At 35.3% G+C, this 22,377-nt stretch overlaps 2 protein-coding genes across 2 annotated transcripts; both read left to right on the plus strand.

Moving 5' to 3' along the window:
• Positions 1–8,487: 8,487 nt before the first annotated feature.
• LOC109192375 (transmembrane 9 superfamily member 7) lies at positions 8,488–16,690 on the plus strand. Its single transcript, XM_019342985.1, has 8 exons — positions 8,488–8,658; positions 9,613–9,777; positions 9,917–10,026; positions 10,144–10,252; positions 10,340–10,452; positions 10,573–10,723; positions 10,824–12,253; positions 16,589–16,690. The coding sequence occupies exons 1-7, from the start codon at positions 8,539–8,541 to the stop codon at positions 11,979–11,981; spliced, it is 1,926 nt and encodes a 641-aa protein (XP_019198530.1). The 5' UTR covers positions 8,488–8,538; the 3' UTR covers positions 11,982–12,253; positions 16,589–16,690.
• Positions 13,192–15,053, plus strand: LOC109192376. The gene is made up of 2 exons (XM_019342986.1): positions 13,192–14,061; positions 14,110–15,053. Exons 1-2 carry the CDS (start codon positions 13,308–13,310, stop codon positions 14,865–14,867), a joined length of 1,512 nt encoding a protein of 503 aa, XP_019198531.1. The 5' UTR covers positions 13,192–13,307; the 3' UTR covers positions 14,868–15,053.
• Positions 16,691–22,377: the final 5,687 nt, after the last annotated feature.

A 22,377-nucleotide genomic window follows, 5' to 3' on the forward strand; every position in this document is an offset into this window, starting at 1 on the left:
TTAAGAAAGAAAAGGATTGAAGTGGTGAAGAAATTGCTGCATTGTACAATGTACGACATTCTTATATTTGTTTTGAAATTTGGACTCAAAAGTAAACACATCAAATAATGTGTCACTCTTCCTACAATACAATATAATCCCTTTTCTCACCTAAGTTTGGATGGTAGCCTAAAGAAGAAAAGTAACAACTCTTTCCCACCATGATAGCCAAAAGAAGAAAAGGTAAGAAGATCCTCTCTCCCCCTCCGGGACACAACACCCGTGCGGCCGTGCCCATATACAACCATTCTCCTCCCTTTTCCTCGCAAGATTATCTCACCCTTCCATTAATCATTATTTCGTTTTGCACCCAAATAATTCTTCTTTGGCTTATGTTGGATTCCAAGAAGTTCAAGCTAGCATCAACAACAATGCAAATTTGAGCTACCACATTGCAATGTATATATACCCTCTACTTGTTAGGGTCAGAATTAAGATTCAAATTCAGTGGTGTTAATATACTAAATTTAATAGTACTTTTAATAACATAGAAATATAAATATAAATTTCACTTATAAACAAATATCTTCATTTTACAATTGTTCACAACGCGTTTTCGTATTTTGAAAAGTGTTGTATAATTTTTTTCTTTATCAACAATGCTTTCAAACACACCCCTTTCAATAAAAGTAACCAAATAGTCATTCATCAAGTTATTTTCCATTCGAATGTGCAATCTATTCTGGCTCTTTCAACATTTGCACTTGCCACCGATAATATTAAAGTTAATTATTTCACCAAGAAAAAAACTAATAATATACACTATTTTTCTTTGTCTCCACTAGTTTTTCAGAAAAAAAAATCAACTTCTTCGATATTGAAAAATGCAGAGTTAGAACACACATCAAAGATATTATAGTGTTTACAACAAGCTAGCTTCAACAACATCTATATATATATATATATATAAAAGTAAAATCCTCCTAACAAATTCCCCCCTCCCCCCCCCCCCCCCCCAAAACTTTTGTAGTAAAACTTATTTGGTAAGTAATTGTCAAATAGAAATTAAATAAAATCTATTAATTGGTAATATTATATATGGTATTATATTCTATAATATAATATAATATAATTGATAATATTATTGTTCAAGTATAATAAAAATATTATTGTTCAAGTATAAAATAAAATCTATATATCTATATATATCTATATATCTATATATTTATATATCTATATAAAAGTAAAATCCTCCAAACTAATTTTTTTTCCAAAATTTAGGACCATTTATGTAAATTCATATTTATTCTGTTTATGGAAATAATAATTATAAATATAAAAAACTATATATATATATATATATATTCATGCATTTATATATACGTGTGATATATATATATATATATATATATATATATATATATATATATAGACATTATATACACTTAATATTTAATTTAATCTATATATACTAATATAATTTCATTACCTTACTTTACTTTCTATATTTTTTAAATAAATTATTATACTTTCCTTTCGAATTACTATTTTTCACCTATAAATACGAATTTATAGACTTTGACATTCATTCATCTTTCCTCACACAACTGGTTCTTCGTGATTTTCAATATATTCCTATGTCTTCTTTAATCCTAGCAAAACTCATTCACTTAATCTCTACTTCAGGTAATTGTTTTTACTCTCCAAATTCTTTTGTTTGAATCTAAGTTTGTTGAGATTGATGATGATGATCAATGAATAATATGATTCGGTTATTATTATTATTGGATTTATTTGATTCACAGGTTTCTTATCAAGGTGGTTAGGATGCTATTAAGGTTGATAGAAAGTTTGCCTTCGAGGGTAAGATTTTATATTCACCAAAATTATTATTTTCCCCGAGTATTGTATGTATTGATATTATATGATATATGTTATTCATGTGAACACAGGTACAATTATCGATAAATGGTAATATTGTGAGTGGTGATTCTCGAAATATCGAGAATGAGTTTTGGATTTGTCGAACTCGTGCGTTATGTAAATACTTGGCTTGAAATTTTTGGTGTTGTATACATAGTAGTATTGTGAAATTGTATTAATATTTGATTATGGACTATAATTATATTTTAGAGAATTATATATTTGGAGAAAATTATATATTCTGGAGAAAATTATATTTTTGTGGATAAAGTATTTATTTGTGGAGAAATAATAAAATTTTGAGAAAATAATATATTGTGTGGTGTCCAAGTAAGAGCGAGTACTGTTTACTTGGACTATTTACTACTCATTGAGCTTAGAATCCCATGAGAGTGTATCACATAAGTTATGATTCAGGTAGTAGGTAGGAAAACTTTACTGCTTGGATCATATATTACCCAGTGGCTTTGAATCCTCTGAAGTGTGCACATAGGTTTTAGTTCAGTTTCAAAGTGGATTTCAAAAAGTTTGGTTATTTCTCCATAAATAACTATTTATTCTCCATACAAGGAAATGCATAACTCCACATGTATTTTGGAAAAGTATGAAATTATATGAGTTTTGAAAATAAAAAAAAAAAAAATTCAAGCCATTATTTTACGGGGTGAAGTAAAACTTATTTAGCTTATGCTAATTTTTGTTTACATTCTGTTTTTGTGTAAAATTATTTATACAGGTGAACATGGATATGAATTAGGGAAGAATTCAAGTTGAGAAGGAATAAAGTTTAATTATTTGTTATTTTGAGGAAAATATTGTTGTATAGTAATTTTAGTTTTAAGTACTACGTTGATTTTGAGATATTATTTGATTTTGTAAATTTAGCATAATTACCATAAATAATGTTTAATAATTGACAAATTCTATTAGGCAATAAAAATTTATCATTATAAAATCTTTTGTACTATGAACACATTATTTTTAATTATTTCGATTTAATAATATTATATCTTATTTACAAAAAATCAAAGTAATACTTTTAGTACTACTGAATATTTATTAGTGGGTATATTATATACCGTCATTAAATTAATTTCTCTGGTAAAATCAGATCTTCAACTTCACAATGATATATTCTAAGAGTCTACATTAAAAATATAAGAGAAAACATATATGCTTATTAGAAACACTAATATTGTGACTTGATATAATGAGGTAGTGAAGCAAAGAAGAATAATGAATTTTCTACCTTTTCTAACTACATTCCCCCGTAATTCAAGTAGCGTTATGAGTTTATTTGGTTCTTGGGCAAAACAGCAATCAAACAAAAGATAAATCGAATTGAGGGGTGAGGACAGTTTAGATGAAGGCATTTTCTCATCATACTTGTCTTTTTCTAGAGAGATTGAGAATGTGATGCTGAGGAAAGAGAAAAAGAAAATGAAGAGATTTTTTTTAACCAGAAGTTTTTGTACAAATTTATAATTGTATATTTATATTAATAAATAATTATTAAGACAAGTATAATTTATTTTATATTGTGGAGACATTACTTTTAATAAATTTAATTTAATAATATTATACCTTAATTATAAAAATTCTACATAAGCATTCAAAAAAAAAATAAATAAATAAAAATTCTACATAATAATTTTAGTATTAAATGTTATACAATAATTACCATAAACAATGTTTAATAATTGACAAATTCTATTATGCAATAAAATTACTATTTTTGACAATAAGATTTCTTCCGTATATATTTGTGACAATTTTATAGCAATAAGATTTCTTCCATAATTATTAAAATAGTAATTTGTTCCATATATATTTATGTCTTTTTCGGTACTAATTTTATTTGTGACTTTTTACCATAAAATTCTATCTAATTTGTTCTGTACTATGTTTGTGCCTTTTTACCATAAACAATGTTAATTCTATAGCAATAAGATTTCTTCCATATATATTTGTGCCTTTTTCAGTGTAATTATTATGATAATTTATATAGATATATATTTTTATACTTAATATATAATATTATTGGCACAAAATAAATTATACTTACCTTATTATACAGATTATTTTTTAATATAATTTCATAATTTTTATTAAAGGTAATTATTCTCATAATTTTTCTTTCATTCTTTTGTGTAATCATTATAGTAATGTATTTAAATATTGGAAGAGAACAAATGTTATAATTAATATAATTAATAACATTATAGTAATTGCCACAATATTTGTATATACAATGTATTATACAATCATATAAGGATTTATATTTATTCATACAAAATTTAGAATTTATATTTTTATTGATTTCTAAGTACAATTCTCTTAGTTATTATTATTATTATTATTATTATTATTATTATTATTATTATTATTATTCATATTCATATTTTTAGCATTATAATATATATGAAATACAATTTGGAATAAATCAATTTAATTATATGAATTTTTGCTATAAATTTATCTAAATATGTACATGATTAGAGATTATATTAACCATACAAAATTTTAATTTTAATTTTGTATGTTATGAAAATAGATACTTGACCAAATATATAAAAGTCCAACTATATTATTATATTGTACATTTTAACATCTTTTTATTTTTTTCTATTTTAATTTTAAATTCATAATAACAAAAAAATTTCATGGGTAAAACACTATATTTTAAAAAATATAATTTGATAAATATCATAAATTAATTAAATAAAAAAATAAATAATTCAAATATGTGAACCAATGATTTCAAAATGAAATTAATATACAGTTACAAAGAAATATGGTATGATTACATTTACTTTATTTAGTTTTAATTCCCTTAATGATATGACTTTTCTTTATCAATTTTTTATGGGAGACTAAGTGAGTGTTTGAGTTGCTGAAAATTATTATTTTCTTAAAATACTTACGAATAAAAATTTTTTTTAAAATATTTGTTAACCCCTCATAACATGTGTACCTGTTATATTTTTAAAAAATACAATTTGATAACTATCATAAATTAATTAGTGCAATATCATTTCTGTTTATAAATTATAATAATTAAAAAAAATTTAAATACGTGAACCAGTGATTTCAAAATGAAATTAATATACAGTTACATATAAATATAGCATGAGTAAATTTACTTTAATTAGTTTCAATTTCCTTAATGAAATGACTTTTCTTTATCAGTTTTTTATGGGAGGCTAAGGGGGTGTATGGATTACTAGAAAATATTTTAAAATAAAAATACATACTAATAAAAAATAAATATACAAAATATTTTTTAACCCCTCAAAAAATGTGTAGATGTTTTTTTTTTTTTTTTTTAAATACAATTTGATAAATATCGTAATTTTTGTTTATAATAGTTAAAGAAAAAAATAAATATTTCAAAGATGTGAACCAATGATTTCAAAATGAAATTAATATACAGTTACAAATAAATATAGCATGATTACATTTACTTTAATTAGTTTTAATTTCTTAATGAAATGACTTTTATTTTGTAGTTTTTTATTAGAGACTAAGGGAGTGTTTGGGTTGCTGAAAAATATTTTTCAAATAAAAATATTTACTAATAAAAAATATTTTTAAATAATAATGTTTAATGGAAAGTAATTAAAATGTATTAATTGGAAATATTGTATAATTAGAATATTGCAAATGTATTAATTGGTAATTAATTTATAGTAAATGTGAATATTATGTAACAAGAGTGATGCACTCGAAGAAGGACAAGTGTGTAAATATTAATTCTTTTTATGAATGAAAAAATAAATAAATATTACACACAGGAATATGTTATTAGTAACCACCACTTAAGAAAAAATTATGAAGGAAAAAAAGAATGAAAATCAATTTCAATTCTTTTTATGAAAGAAAAAGGAAATAAAATACTAGGGAAAACGAAATAAATATATTAATATTTTACTGGAAATATAACACAGTTTTTCCTACCAAAAAATTAGTAACCAACAAATAAAATATTAAGAAAAAATTATGAAAGAAAAAGAATATGGCAATCAATATTTATTCTGAAGGAAAAAAGAAATGAACATATTCAAAAGGAATTAAAATATTAGAAAACAAATGAATATATATTAATATTTCACTCGAATATAATCGGCAGTTATATTATGATAATTATATGAATTAAATAATAATTAATTAATTAATTAATTATATTAATAAATAGTAATAATTAATATTTAATAATTATAGTATAGACAAATTGATATTGATATGTATTGCCTGAATATAAAAGGGTTACAAACTCATTTATTTTCTACCATTATATACTTTTAATTCTTCTCTTATATTTCTCAACTTTCTCTTTATTGTTTAGTAATGAAGTCAAATTTTGTCACTGCCTTTGATCTATCTTCCAATACAAGGAAAAACTCTATATGCCTTCAGTTGACGCGTTGTTATTTATCCAGAGAATATCAACGCACAACCGTCAAGGCGTCAACCACCAAACTCTAGAGTGCTTATTTCATGACTCTAAGTTACATATTGCATTTATATATTATTTAAACATCACTTTATTTTTGTGATATTACATTAAATATATCAATTAATATTAATATTTATGTTGTATGTTGTATATTATATACAAATAATTTATATAACTGAGCTGCAAGCTAGACAACGAGCTAATTAGGCCAATTAATACAAATCATAAACACTGCTATATAAAATCTCTAAATTTTTAGCACCGGATGCGTACATCTACACGTTGGCTATTAATTGAATAATTATTTGTTCGAATTCAAGCATTGATAACATCAAAAAACATAATCGATCCAACTCAATTATTCAATTGCACTATATAATATTTGGTGTTTTAATTTAAATAATTATATATCAATCCAAATATTTTTAATATATTACAAAAAATCCATTACGTGCATCGCACGGGGGCAAATACTAGTTTAGTAAAGTACCAATGCTTTGAAAAAGTGAAGCAACACAAAAAATTTCTAAGTTTTGAACTCAACTTGGAAACTCCATATCTATTGCAAGAAGAGAGTAAAAGTTATTTGAAAAAAAAAAAAATTAAAGCTTTTTCAATTCTCTGTTTTCACTTTAGTTCTCTAGTTCACACTTTTGGTTCTCATATTTTTCTATTTATATGTTGACCCCTATTATATTTATTTTAGTGGGGTTAACTTTAAGATTTCTCTCTCTCTCTCTCTCTCTCTCTATATATATATATATATATATATATATATATATATATAAAAGAAACAATAGAATTTGAGTAGGGTTAATTGATGCTCCTCATTAAATATCATGTAGTAATTTTTTTTTTATATGTCATTAATGATGTTTAGCATCCACATCAGCACACTTTGTTAGATATTTAGACTACCCAATTTAATAGTTTGGTATTCAAATAAAAACGGCAAATTAGATTTACCTAGGATATGCTATATCTAAAATTACATTAGCTAATGCATCCAAAATTGTGAGGTTAGTACAAGAAAGTAAAGTAGCGTCAAATTCAATAATGATTTTTGTACTTAAGCACGAGCTTTCTTCATTGGTGTTAACTAGTTACATGACAAATATATCACATTGCATGTATAAATAAAGACTCTCATCAAAATGAGATACTTTTTCATATTTTTATTGTTATACTTTGTAGAATCGTAATCATTCACTACATTCCTAATCTAAAAAGTTAACTAGCTTTTGCATGTATATAAAACAAAAAGTCCTCATATGCAATTAATTTCTTGTTGATTTTATTTGCCTTTAATTAATTATTAACCTCTTTAATTAATAAGTATTTAACTCTAACATTTCGAATTCAATACTCAACAATGACAAATTAAGCATGTGCAAAAGGTTAATAAATAAATCTGTCAACAATTATTTCCATGCCATTAATGATGTTAACATAATAACATCCACATCAATATTAATTTAATTCATAATAATTAAATTTTATTTCATTATTCTTCTCCCAAAAGATTGAAACCCCAACCATAAGATCCCCTCACACTCCGACCTGACAGAGTATGTGGAATGATGTAAATAACGGTAACTAAATGGTTCAGCATACATGGCCAAATGCCGATGCGCACAAAGAATTTATCCATGAGTCCCCTTACATTTCGGCCCGATAGAACATCTGGGAAGATGTAAATTATGGTTACTTACTGCGCACAAAGAACTTTCTTCACTTTAAAAGGTTGTTGGTAAAACTCAATATCAGACCACCGTTCTCAAAATTCATTCATGTGACCAACTAAGCTGCTCATGTGAGCTTGAATTTTATTTCATGTACATTTGATCATGAATATGGTTGGAATTGGGTAATTAATACCAAGTTGACCATGAGATAATAAATTTTGAGTAATTCTTTAATGGAACTCCCTAGTTCAAAACTTCAAATTGCTATGGAGGCCCATATAGCAAATTGAATCAAAATTACAACCCAATTTGATGGGAGTTTTCTATAATTTATTGAAACAAATAGGGGCCTAAACGTGATTACAGAGACTAGGAGGACATTGGTTTAATTTAACATTTCAACCTGCCAAATCTGAAATGGCTCAGTCAGTATAAATAGCGTCTCGGCAACTATGCTCTTCTTCTCTGCGCTCTAAATCTCGGATCGGATTGAAGATGGGTCGAAGGAGATCCAGCCGGGTCAATATGATCTCCATAATCTGTATCTTCTTCTTCCTCGTTTCATCTGCGCACTCTTTCTACCTCCCTGGTGTTGCTCCTCGAGATTTTCCAGCAGTATGCTTTCCTGTTCCTTGTATATTTTTTTTTTAATTTTTTTTTTTGATTACGTATTTTTATTCGAAACATTAATGATGATGATGAGGCGTTTATATCAATATAATTTCATTAATATTTGAGTGGAGTGGTGAATTATGAGGAATTGTTTGGATCTATCATAGTCGGTGAACCGTCTAAGTATGTGCACATTGTTATTCGGCACGGTCGTTCGGATCTCTGATTTAAATCATTTTGGAAGCATGTTTGTTTTTAAATGGTGTAAATTTCATCCCTCTGTCTGATATGGTGTCATTTCTAACAGTGAATATGTTCTTTTAATGTTGGCATTATGAGTGTTGCTTTTTGTGTAGTGTGGATCTTAGCTGGGTTATGATCATGAGTGTGGATTTATATGTATACATTTCTTCCTATAGCAGTTAAGGAAAAAAATATGTTTTAGAATGTACTGTAATTAGTAAGTAATGGGAGTGATCAGATCAGCAGGTGGCTTTTGAATAGGGGGAAACATGCTCATTCTTAGACTATGTATAGTTCACTACATTTAGGTTAGGTGAACTGAACAGAGAGCAATTTGTAGTTAATGTTAATGAGGTGTCCTCTGTTCTGGGTTGACTTTGTCCTTGGTTGTAAATGGTTTTTGAAATTTGTGTGCTGGACCTCTCTCTCTCTCTCTCTCTCTCTCTCTTTTTGGTCAAATAAATTACTCTGTATTTGGTTTCTTTCCTAAAGCTAACATCATATGTGTAGTTGTATGGTGGATTGGTGGCACCCCTAAATCATTTGAAACAAGTGATTAATGGAAATATAGTTCTACTTGTATAAGAGTTAACTATCTTTCTATGTCTTCCCCAGCTCTTGACTGGTGAAGATAAATATTTTTAAAATGAACTGTTATTTCCCAAGTGGTTGCATGTAATTGTCTCTCAAAATATGCCTTTTCATTGATGACAGGGTGATCTACTTTCTGTTAAAGTTAACAAGTTGTCTTCCACAAAGACTCAACTTCCATATGACTATTACTACTTGCACTACTGCAAACCTTCCAAGATTTTGAATAGTGCAGAAAACTTGGGGGAGGTCCTTCGAGGTGACCGCATAGAGAACTCAGTTTATACTGTAAGAATCTTTTGATCTGCATCTACAAAACAGCTACTTGTATGCTATGTTGTAGTGCCTTTTAAAAAAAAAAAAAAAAATATATATATATATATATATATATTGATGTGGTTTTGTTTTTTTGTGGATTACTTCACAGTTCCATATGAGACAAGAGCTGCCATGCCAGGTGGCATGTCGAGTAAAACTTGACAATGAAGCTGCTAAGAACTTTAAAGAAAAAATTGACGATGAATATAGGGTCAATATGTGAGTTTTAGTTGCTATTTTTCATTTTAGTTTTGTCCAGTATTCACATGTCTGTGGAGTTTTTTTGCTTATGTTCTTTTCCTATTCAACTCTGAGCATTGACAAATGATGGTGCAGGATTTTGGATAACCTTCCAGTTGCTGTTCTTAGACAAAGGCGTGATGTAACTCAGCCTAACACATATGAACATGGTTTCCGTGTTGGGTTCAAGGGAAACTATGCAGGGGTCAGTCACAAAACCCGAATTACTATCATTTGACTACTGATCATTCAGCATTTTCTTTAACAAATTTGTATTCACTTGCCTCTGTAGAGTAAAGTGGAGAAATATTTTATAAATAACCACTTGAGCTTTAGAGTTATGTATCACAAGGATCTTGAAACTGATACTGCTCGAATAGTAGGATTTGAAGTTACTCCAAACAGGTTATTCTTGTACCCATATCCTTTATTCTTATCTTATCCAATTATTTTCTATCTTGTTTTTCCAGCTATAAGTATGTTCTATGGTCTGATCTCCTTCATACTTTGGCTATCTGTGGACAGCATTAATCACGAGTATAAGGAGTGGGATGAGAAGAACCCCCAGGTGACAACCTGCACCCAGAAAACCAAAGATATGATTCAAGGGAGTACTATTCCCCAAGAAGTAGACACAGATAAGGAGGTTATTTTCACTTATGATGTGTCTTTCAAGGTATTACTATCACAGGGAAGTCTTATGCTTACCACTTTGAAGTTTGAACAATTATTTATTACCTCTGAGTATCTTAATTTCTCTGCACTTTTTGCCTCAGGAAAGTGACATAAAATGGGCTTCACGTTGGGATACTTACCTTCTAATGAATGATGATCAGATTCACTGGTTTTCCATTATCAATTCTCTTATGATTGTTCTCTTCCTTTCTGGTATGGTTGCCATGATTATGATGAGAACTCTCTACAAAGATATCGCAAATTACAATCAATTGGAAACACAAGATGAAGCTCAGGAAGAAACAGGATGGAAACTTGTTCATGGAGACGTGTTCAGGCCCCCTATTAATTCTGGATTACTATGTGTTTATGTTGGGACTGGTGTTCAAATATTTGCAATGACCCTTGTGACAATGATGTTTGCTGTACTGGGTTTCCTGTCACCTTCCAACCGAGGTGGGCTTATGACTGCCATGGTTCTACTGTGGGTCTTCATGGGCTTATTTGCTGGCTATTCATCATCTCGTTTATACAAAATGTTTAAGGGCACAGAATGGAAGAGGATTACCTTGAAAACTGCTTTCATGTTTCCTGGAATTCTTTTTGCTGTCTTCTTTGTACTGAATGCTCTGATCTGGGGGGAGCAATCTTCTGGAGCTGTTCCATTTGGAACTATGTTTGCTCTTGTTTGCTTATGGTTTGGTATCTCAGTTCCATTAGTGTTTGTAGGCAGTTATTTGGGTTATAAAAAGCCAGCTACGGAAGACCCTGTAAAGACAAATAAGATCCCAAGGCAAACACCTGAACAGGCATGGTACATGAAACCTGCCTTTTCTATACTTATCGGAGGCATTCTTCCTTTTGGGGCTGTTTTCATTGAGCTGTTCTTCATCTTGACATCCATATGGCTGAACCAGTTCTACTACATCTTCGGCTTCCTTTTCATAGTTTTCCTGATCTTGCTGATCACATGTGCTGAGATAACTGTTGTGCTCTGCTACTTCCAGTTGTGCAGTGAAGACTACTATTGGTGGTGGAGGGCCTATCTCACTGCCGGTTCCTCAGCTTTATACCTTTTCCTTTACTCTATTTTCTACTTCTTCACCAAGCTCGAAATTACAAAGCTGGTCTCAGGCATGTTATATTTCGGTTACATGTTGATTGCATCATATGCCTTCTTCGTTTTAACTGGGACAATTGGCTTTTATGCATGCTTCTGGTTTGTTCGTAAGATCTACTCTTCTGTGAAGATTGACTGATGTGATGGCAACAAACAATTCAATTACTAGTGTTGATACTGATGAAGTTGATTGATAAGTAGAGAAGGAAGCATTTCCACTTTGAAGGACAGAAGTGCAGATAGTCAGGTTTGCCACTTCACTGGACAGGAACTAAAGGTACCGAGAAATTGGGGTATTGCCCAGGGCGTTTTCATTTTCCAGTGCCAAAATAGGCTTGGACTGTAGGTGTTATAATTTCGTTTTGGTTTACACTATCATTATATTTCTGAACTACACTTTTGACTAGCAATTTCTTGTCTTAGGATTTGTCAACTTGTGGATTAATATAGAATTGTGCTCTTCTTTATGAATATTATTTTAGATTCCGTTTCTTAAACTACTGTCTTCAAAGGAGGATACATTTAGCTTCTGTTGATACTCAATCATGGTTTAAGCTAGCATAATTTTGATAAATGTCCAGATTAAGATTCAGACTAGCAGCTGTCTTGTAATAAAATAAATTACACGAGAAATGCAACATATGTTATCAGTAATAAATGTTTCGTTTTTGTTATAAACTGGCGCCGACCGTAGGAAGACCACCTTAAAATCAACAATCAAACTGAGCCAGACAACCCGTCTTCAGATCACATATTTTTGGGGGAACAAGCAGAGGTTGATCGCGAATCGTTATATATGAGTGGTCAAATATAGGTAGTAATTCGTTTTATTACGAGAGGCTGAAACTACAGAACTCTTGGAGTTCTCGAGAGGTAGCAAATAGATTTTAAGGAGAGTGTGTACTACATGACATTTGAGGTTCTCGGGAGGTAGCAAATAGGTTTTAAAGAAAGTATGTACTACATAATTTGAATTTTCGTTTGAGTTTATATTTGCAGAATTTTGAACCCTTTTTATGTTTATTTTATAAATAAATTGATTTATCGACTTATTTTTTCAGATTAAATTAACAATTTTTGGCAATTGAGAGATATAAATTATCATCTTTTAGTATGATTTAGATATATCAAATTTGAACATAAGTGGAAGTACAAATTGAGCGTATATTTTTAGGAGTATATGGAACATTCTTTTTGTTAGTAAAACTCTCATCATAATCTTTCTTGATCTTCAATACTAGCCTACTATGCTGCTAGGACTAGAAAAGCAATAGTTTTTAGATTGGAGTGGAGCATTATGACATTGAATCTATTTTCTCCCTAACTTCTCTTCTCGTCCCAATCTTCTTCTTTACTGCAATTTCCACTCCATTTCTCTCTTCTTTTCTACTGCAATCCTAGGTTCATTACACATTTTTCACAAAATCTCTCAACTTCTTTTCAAAATTTATGCAACAAAATCTCAATGGCAACCCTAGAAAGACTTTGTGAACTTGCGAAGATGGTCCGTTCAGGCTCAATCTTGGATGTCCAGGGGTTTCTTGCCCAAGCTCATGATCAAGCCCTAGCGGAGGAGATCATCCAGGCTTTGAAGGAGTGTGGACTTCTCCACTTCTGTTCTTTCCCATATGAAGGCTACTATGTAGAGGACGTTGCCGAGTTCTATTTGATGGCGACGGTTCAAGGAGCGGTTATCATCTCCGTCGTCAATGGCCAACGCATAGAAATCAGAGAGGCAGATATAAGGAACGCATTCAACTTGCCGGAATCTGAGTTAGATGTAGAGAACCATGGCTACGATCGGGAAGAGTTATGGAACAGAATCAGAGAAGAAGGGACATCAGAAGAAAAGACGCTAAAGCCTGAGTTTCATAGGCTTGTGTATATTGTGTGCAAATGCCTGGATTATAGAAACTGTTTTCGGACGATTGGGACGCTAATAAGCGCCATCATGCAAAAAATCAAGTTCAACTGGGCCAGGTTCATCTTTCACACACTAGTACACTTTATTACTATTGCCAAACCTCTGGTAAACAATATGTTTAAGAATTATGTTGGCTATGGCCTGTTAATTGGACACTTGCTGAAAGAGAAAGGAGTGGTGCTGAGAAATAGGAAAAATGTTGGAAATGATAGATACTTGTTCAAAGTAGTAGGGAGAAAAAGAGCCAGGACAACCTCTTCTAAACCAGTTGCAGTTGGGGCAAATGCTCAAGAAGGGTGGTCTGCTTCTAATCAACATGTTGAGATGGCCATGGGAGGTATAGATGATCCTGAACTTTTAGCTGATTTGAAAAGGGTCAAGGCCTGGAGAAGTTGGAGATTAGCTGAATATGATGCTCACTGTAAGATTGCTCTAGAGATGAAGGAAGAAGAGTTGTTTGCTCTAAACTGGTTGGGAACAAGAGGTGTTGCAGAAGCTATAAGGCTGGTAAGAATTAATGAGGTTTACTTGAATAAACTTGGTAAGAAGAGGGATCAACAAGTGGCAGCAGACAAAGGAAAAGGCAAGATGCCTGATGTTAAGAGAGAAGGAGAAGAACAAACTGAGGGGATTCTGCCAAAATTTACTGATCCTCGAGTTGAAAAACGAGAGAAGGAAATGTCAGATGAAGATGAATCCGGTATCAACAAGGTCCTAAGACTACTTGTAGATAGCCAAAACCAGTTGAAAAGCGAGACCGAAAGGACTTCAGAAAAATTGATATTAGATATGCAGCAATACTTTGATGATTTTCTGAAGAAGTATAAAGCTGAGCAGCTGGAATTTAGGAAGTTCATCCAATCTCAAAATGCAGAATTGCTGAGTGCCCTTCACCAGCAACAAAACATGATCAATGATGTGAGGGCTAAATTGGAGGATTTGAAGCCCATCCTTGAAGATATAAGGAGGCAACAACTCCAAAACTCCGGGGCAATTCAGTTCCTCTATGATGCTGCCATAAGGGGGAATGTAGCATTCATACCGGAGGAAGGAGTGAGTCAAGAGGCAGAGGAGGAAGAGTCTATCATAGAATCAACATGACTGCTTGCTTGACTTTGTTCCCTCTATTGTCGTAGTCTTTCATTTTGCTCTATTTAGGCAGTTGGAAGAGCACACTATAGCAGTTAAGTGAAGTCGTTTTGGAATGTGCTGTAATTAGTAAGTAATGGGAGTGAGTGATCAGATCAAATTACTCATTTCTTCTCGTAGTTTTTGTGAACTGCTGGATTAATAGAATGTGCTCTTCTTTATGAATGTTTTAGATTCCATTTCTTAAACTACTACTGCCTTTAAAGGAGGATACATTTCTGTTGATACTCAATCATGGTTTTAAGGTAGCAACATTTTGATAAATGTCCAGATTAAGGTTCAGATTAGCAGCTGTCTTGTAAGAAGGAAAACCAAAGAAAAACTGGATTTCTGACCACCTGAAGATTCATAATCTCATTTGCAGCAAGGGAAATTGTAAAATTATGCATAAAAAGAGACAGGAACCTTAACAACTAACAAACATGTTCTACTGAAGGGTAATGAAAGCTTTTATCTATATCTCATTTTGCTTACTAAATAAATTGAATGTATACTGATAAAAAAATATAAATAAATTGAATGTATACTGATAACAAAATATTTAATGCGTTGTTGACTTCTTGTTTGGTGCTGTTAGTAGACCGGGAAATTTCTCTCGTTAGTAAATGCATCTCCAATTGTTTAAATTTTGCACAAGATTTTAGGAAGAGAAAAAGAAAAGAAAGAAAGAAAAAAAAGAATATGACATTTTTTTTAAAAAAAAAAAAAGGAAAGCGATGGTCAAAGTCAAAGTAGGCAAATTATTCAGTGGATTAGGGATCATTTTGTAAGGTGGAAGCTACAAAATTTATTTTGTATATGGCAAGGGGTTCCATTATTCTATTAATGGGCCGGTGTATGGGCGCTGCCTTGTTATGCGCTTTTAGGTGAATACAATCTTGAGATTTTTTCCCAGAATGCGAGTAGTTATTAAAGTTTGAGATACCTGACAAAACCAGATTCCGTAAACAACATAGAGGAAGAATGAAGGGGATGGTCCTAGCTGAACCGGAGAGCCCCGAACTCCCATTGATGTTGATAACAGAACCTTCTTCAAAAAGGTCTAAAGGGTGGGCGCTTTCACCACTCAGCCATGGATGCTTAACAGGGACCCTTCAAGAGCAGCGTGTCTACCAATTTCACCATAGCGGCGTGTCCTGAACCCCCCAAAATCTTGATAGATAGAGCCAATCATTAATTGTATAAAAATACACAATTTATATATTGAATGTTCACAATTCAAATTGTAAATATACATTATGTAAATTGTATATTGGACCCGAGTCAATGGTATAATTGTTCAATTGTTATATAGGCAAAAATTTCATGTTTCGTATGTACATAATTGTTGAGTAAAATACACATAAACTCTAAACATAATACACATAATCTTAACATAATATATAATTCACATAAACTCTTAACATAATACACAAACTCATAACATAATATACATGAACTCTTAACATAATATACATAAACTTTTAACGTAATACACATAAACTCTTAGCATAATATACATAAACTCTTAACATAATACACATATACTTTTAGGGTGCACGATATAATTTGCCCTGTTGGTCAGTCGGCGGCTACTGTATTGTGCGTGGAGAATACATGCCCACTTAGGTGTTATAATTTCATTTTGGTTTACACTATCATTATATTTCTTAACTACACTTTTGACTAGCAATTTGTGTGGCAGAGATTTTCTTGTCTTAGGATTTGTCAACTTGTGGATTAATATAGAATTGTGCTCTTCTTTATGAATATTTTAGATTCCATTTCTTAAACTACTGTCTTCAAAGGGGAGGATACATTTGGTTTCTGTTGATACTCAATCATGGTTTAAGCTAGCAACATTTTGATAAATGTCCAGATTAAGATTCAGACTAGCAGCTGTCTTGTAATAAAATAAAGAACACGAGAAATGCAACAACATATGTTATCAGTAATAAATGTTTCGTTTTTGTTTTTGATAGCGTAAATTGAACCGGAGATTATGATTACACTACGAATACGTATATTTGTGAACGAGTAGAATGAAGCACTCGTAGGTCAGTCGGTTGGTCTACCAGACGACAACTGAGCAATCCGAAGCTTAATAGTATTACAAGTATCAAGTGGTTACAAGTAGTGAGTTACAATGTAATAAGTAGTGCTTGTAATCAGATGAAGATGAAGATATGAGGAGGAGACCCTCCTATTTATAATGTCTAAGTCGGTCTACGCATTTAATGTGCTTGCTGCAAGTGGATCGACGTGGCGTCTTCTCGTTGGCTGAGTCAGGCGGTCGCTCTGCAGCTATGCCTAGGTTGACAGATTGATGAGGCGGAGCCGCACTACCTGTAAGCTGTCCATCGCCGCTCTGCAAGTGCAAGTTGGACCCTAAGACTTGTCGTGTAAGTTACATTTTCGGCTCTGCAGGTTATGTCACTTTGTAGGCTGACTGGTTAGCCTACAGTAGACCGACCGGGCGGCGTTCTATCAGGGCGATTCCAAGGGTGATCCAGAAGCATCTTCTTTTGTCACGAGGCCTATCGATACGGGCCGGAAATCAAACTGGTTGGTCAGCCGGAAATCAAACAATAGTTTGATGTTGGGCCCGTATCGATAGGCCTCGTGACAAAAGAAGATGCTTTCGGATCACCCTTGGAATCGCCCTGACAGAAAGTCACCCGGCCGATCTACCGTAGGCTGACCGGTCGACTTACAAAGTGACATAGCCCGCAGAGCCGAAAACGTAACTTGCACAACAAGTCTTAGGGTCCAACTTGCACTCGCAGAGCGGCGATAGACAGCTTGCAGGTAAGACAGCTCCGCCTCATCGATCAGTCAACCTACGCATAGCTGCAGAGCGACCGCCTGACTGAGCGAACGAGAAGACGCCACGTTGATCCACTTGCAGCAGGCGCATTAAATGCGTAGACCGACTTAGACATTATAAATAGGAGGGTCTCCTCCTTATTTCTGAGATCTTCATCTTCATCTTCATGTGATTACAATTACTACTCACTACATTGTAACATATTACTTATTACTTGTAATACTACTCAGCCTCGGATCGCTCAGTCGTCGTCCGGTAGACTGACCGACTGACCTACGAGCGCTCTGTTCTACTCGTCCACAAACATACGTATTTGTAGTATAATCATAACCTCGGTTTAATTTACGCTATCCGATATTAATTCTTTATGTTTTTAATATTTGCATGATTCATACATATTTTATATCCTATATTTTAAAAAATTGTTATCATTTTAGCAAAGCTTTAAAGTATTGGTTGAATTAACTGAACTAACTTCGTAGAGTAAGAAAATTTGTAAGAAATAGTACTATTAAACAGACGAACGGGTGGATCAACAAATTTTAATTTGGCCCTTTGTGACATGTGAAATCTTTATTATGTGACAAAATTAATTAGATCAACCAACAAGTGGGAAGAAGAAACTTTAATATGTATTCACATGGACAGTTCAATTAGTTACATAAATGAAGTTTAAAAAGAAAGATTAGAAATTGAGTTTCATCAGTAGCAGAAGTTTAATTTTTATATTCAGTTGAATTATCATGATTTACATATTTACAGATGCTATGTTGGATCCGAGCATGAGGCAGTTTTGGGATAGAAGATTCAATGTACATGTGAAAGCTCTAAGGGGGCGTTTGGTTCACGGAATCTTGGATTACCTAGGTCATCTGAGTCTGGTAATGTTATATTACCTTGTTTGGTTCAAGTTATGAGATTACCAGGTAATGTTATATTACCTGAAAGCTGATGTGGCGGTAATGTTTCAAGGTAATGTGATTACCTCCATTTTTTTAGGTAATCTTAGATTACCTTGAATTATTCCAACTTTGCCCTTGTTAACTAATAATAATAATAATAATAATAATAATAATAATAATAATAATGAAATTAATATATGTTTATATAATCAAATATACATATGTGTATATTTATATATTTAGTTTTTTTTTAATATTTAAATTTTGATATACATTCATACATATAAATAAATAAATACACACACATAATATACATATATATACATATTGGTAGGGAATATCCCGGCCGACATAGTTTCACCACGACCGAGAAGCCTTTTGTCCTTTTCTCTTTGTCTTTGCAGGTAACAGGTCGGGCTCCTTGTGAAGAACCCGGTCGGGGTCCGACCGGGAGTTGCCCGAACGATGATGTCAACCACCGAGCGGGAGCCCTTTGGCGAGAGAGCTGATGAAGGGCACGTGGCGGTTCTCTACATCGACAGGCAGGGCACCCGGGAGGATGACACGTGGTGGCTACGTGGAGGACATGCCGAACGGCTGGAATCCTGTCCCCGGCAAAGCGGCTATAAATACCCACAGTAGCTACAGTGTAGGGGACTTTTGGACGATCGATAGGTTGTTGTTAGAGAATCCCGACCGCAGTCAGTCGGCACTCAGAGCAACCAAGTAGATTGTACTTAGGGCCTTTACTGTGATCAATAAAGACATTTACTTGCTTTAGTTGGTCTCGAGTTACTTCATATCGCTTACGTATAATTAGCAATATCATTTTGGCGCCGTCCGTGGGGACCCGGTGCAACAAAGCTACGTCTTGACGAGCACTCGGCCTCTTTGCAACGATGTATCCGTGGGCACACAACAACTTTGCCGACGACCAGCCGGATGCGGCGAGCTCCTCCGACCACTATGCTACCCAACAGCAGGGTCAGACGATGGACCTCAACCTCAACCTCTCACCACCGCATCCATCAAATGCATACCCGGCCGCCCAACAACCGGTGAATTACATACAACCGGGATACCCAACACCCGGTTTGCCGTATCAGCAACAGCCGATGATGTATCCCGCCCAGTATCCGTACCCGGTCCCACCTCCGCCGTATGGGTATTGGCCAGGCCAACCAATGTGCTACACTTCCCCGGTTGGTTATCCACCATATACGCCTGCTTATACAACTCCAGCCGCCGCCCCTCCAGTACACCCGACCGCACAGGTAGAGCCGCAGCGTCAGTCCGCATCCCAGGCTCGACGCTCGGCTCATTCGCGGTTGGGGTCGGGGGGTGCTGATGCGATGGAGGCACCAGCTCAGGCCGTCCAAGCGGAGGACCCTGAAGAAGTTGCCCGAGCGGTAGCTTTTGATCGTCTTCGACCGGAGATGCGCCAGCGTTTGGGACCCCAAGACCCGAACCGCGGGCAAGAAGACGTACAGATGCAGGAGGCTAGTCAGGAGGCTTCATCTGGGTATAGCGGGTCGAGATCTCACCGACGGCGACGCGCTCGGGATACAGCCCAAGCCGCTCAAGCCGCCGAGCTCAACGAAACCCGAGGATTACTCTATAACCTCCAGGCGGAAGTTGCGCAGCTCAGGAATGCGTACCCTGCAACACCCCCGGTCAACCAATCGACCCTGCACCAGACGCCTTTCACAGCAGCGGTAATGGCCCAGCCTTACCCGCTCGATTTAAAGGTCTCTGGAGAGAAGAGTTATGACGGACGGGCAGATCCTGAGGCCCACGTGAATGATTTTTTCAGCAACATGATGCTGAAGGGCGTTTCGGACGCCGTGATGTGCAGGGCCTTCTACTCGACCCTCACCGGTCGGGCAGCAGAGTGGTTCCGAACCCTGCAACCGGGGTCGATCGATAAATTTGAGACCCTGGCGATCAAATTTGTAAGGAAGTTCATCACTTCCAAAGTGGTGAGAAAGTCCTACATGTATCTTGAGAAGGCCAAGCAGCTAGAAGGGGAAAGTTTGACCGATTTCCTCATCAAGTGGAAGGCGGCGGTTGGGGAGGTCGAGCCTATGGATGATGCGACCGCCACCCATATGCTTCACATATCTCTCCGGGCGGGACATTTGTATCAAGACTTCATCCTACACCCCCCGACCAGTTACGAGGAGGCCCTTCGGAGGGTCACAGACTATGCCAACGCCGGCGAGGCGAACGCCGTAAAGCGCTTGCAGGAGGTCGGCTCTTCGTCCCGTAAACCGGCCGGCCGGGCGGAACATCGGTCGGGAGATGACAATCCCCGATCCCGCACCAGGCCTGGCGAGTTTACGGCCTTGAACCGATCCGCAGCGGAGGCCATGCAATACGCCCAGTCCTGCAATCTCATCAAACTCCCCCATCCCGATCGAGACGGCCCTGACAAGAGTAAGCACTGTGCTTACCATCGATGCGCTGGGCATGACACCGAGGAGTGTACCCACTTACGCCAATTGTTGGAAGATCTGCTCAACCTGGGAAAATTGGACAAGTGTGTGGGGAAGAGAGAGGACAACAAGAAGAATACCGATCGGAGGGATCACAGGCGTTCTCATCACCGCTCCGATCGGTCAGGTCAGGACCGAAGAGACGATCGAAGGGACGATCGTCATGACGACCGACGGGACCCTGACCCTCCGTCTGGTAGCCGCCCGTCCGGAAAGCCTACCATCCACGTCATTTTTGGTGGACTGGAAGATGCTTCCCGACCGCGGACTAATTGCCCGGTCGCTATAGTGGATTCCCGGGAGACCGGGAAGAGGCAGAAGATGGAACCCATAACCTTCACCCTCGAGGACCAACCTACCAGCAGTGACCACGGCATGGAGGCGCTCGTGGTCACGATTGACGTTAAGGGGACGGACGTCCAAAGGGTTATGGTGGATACGGGCAGCAGCGTGAACGTCCTTTACTTGGACGTCTTCGAGAAGCTTGGCCTCGACAGGAAGGAGCTGACTCCGGTCGGTGTACCACTGTCAGGATTTACCGGGGCTCTTATTTACCCCGAGGGAAAGGTAACGCTCCCGGTCGAGATCGGCGCGCCTCCAAAGTCGATCAGGACGGAGCTAGAATTTGTTGTGGTCAACCTCCATTGCGTCCACAACATTATCTTGGGCCGACCCGCCATCATGAAGATCGGTGGGATAATTTCTATGCCCCACCTGTGCATGAAATTCCCCACCCCTAATGGGGTCGGCGTGGTCCGCGGCGATGTCCAATCCGCCCGGAAGTGTTACACCCGAGCGGTCAACAGACGAGATTCCGGACCCTCTTCCCGGGTGAACACCATAGCCAAAGAGGAGGCTAAGGAACGGAAGAAACAGCCTGAGCCTTCCGAGGAAATAGAAGAAGTTCCCCTGTCCGAGGACCGCCCGGATAGGAAGATCAAGATTGGCCGAGCCCTCACCCCCGAGCTTCGAGCGGAAGTTTTGGCCATACTCCGGGAGTATGCTGATATCTTTGCGTGGGGGCCTGAAGACATGCCCGGGATCGATCGATCAGTCATCTGTCACAAATTGGCCGTCGATCCCTCAGCAAAGCCGGTCGTGCAGAGGACACGACACCTTTCCTCCGATCGCCGCGAATTTGTCAGAGAAGAAGTCAAAAAGATGGCGGCGATCGAGCACATCCGGCCGGTGGTTTATCCCGAGTGGGTGGCAAATATCGTTCTTGTTCCTAAGCCCCCAGCATGGAGGATGTGCATCGA

The sequence above is a fragment of the Ipomoea nil genome, unplaced genomic scaffold, assembly GCF_001879475.1.
Source record: "Ipomoea nil cultivar Tokyo-kokei standard unplaced genomic scaffold, Asagao_1.1 scaffold1770, whole genome shotgun sequence".
Lineage (NCBI taxonomy): Eukaryota > Viridiplantae > Streptophyta > Magnoliopsida > Solanales > Convolvulaceae > Ipomoea > Ipomoea nil.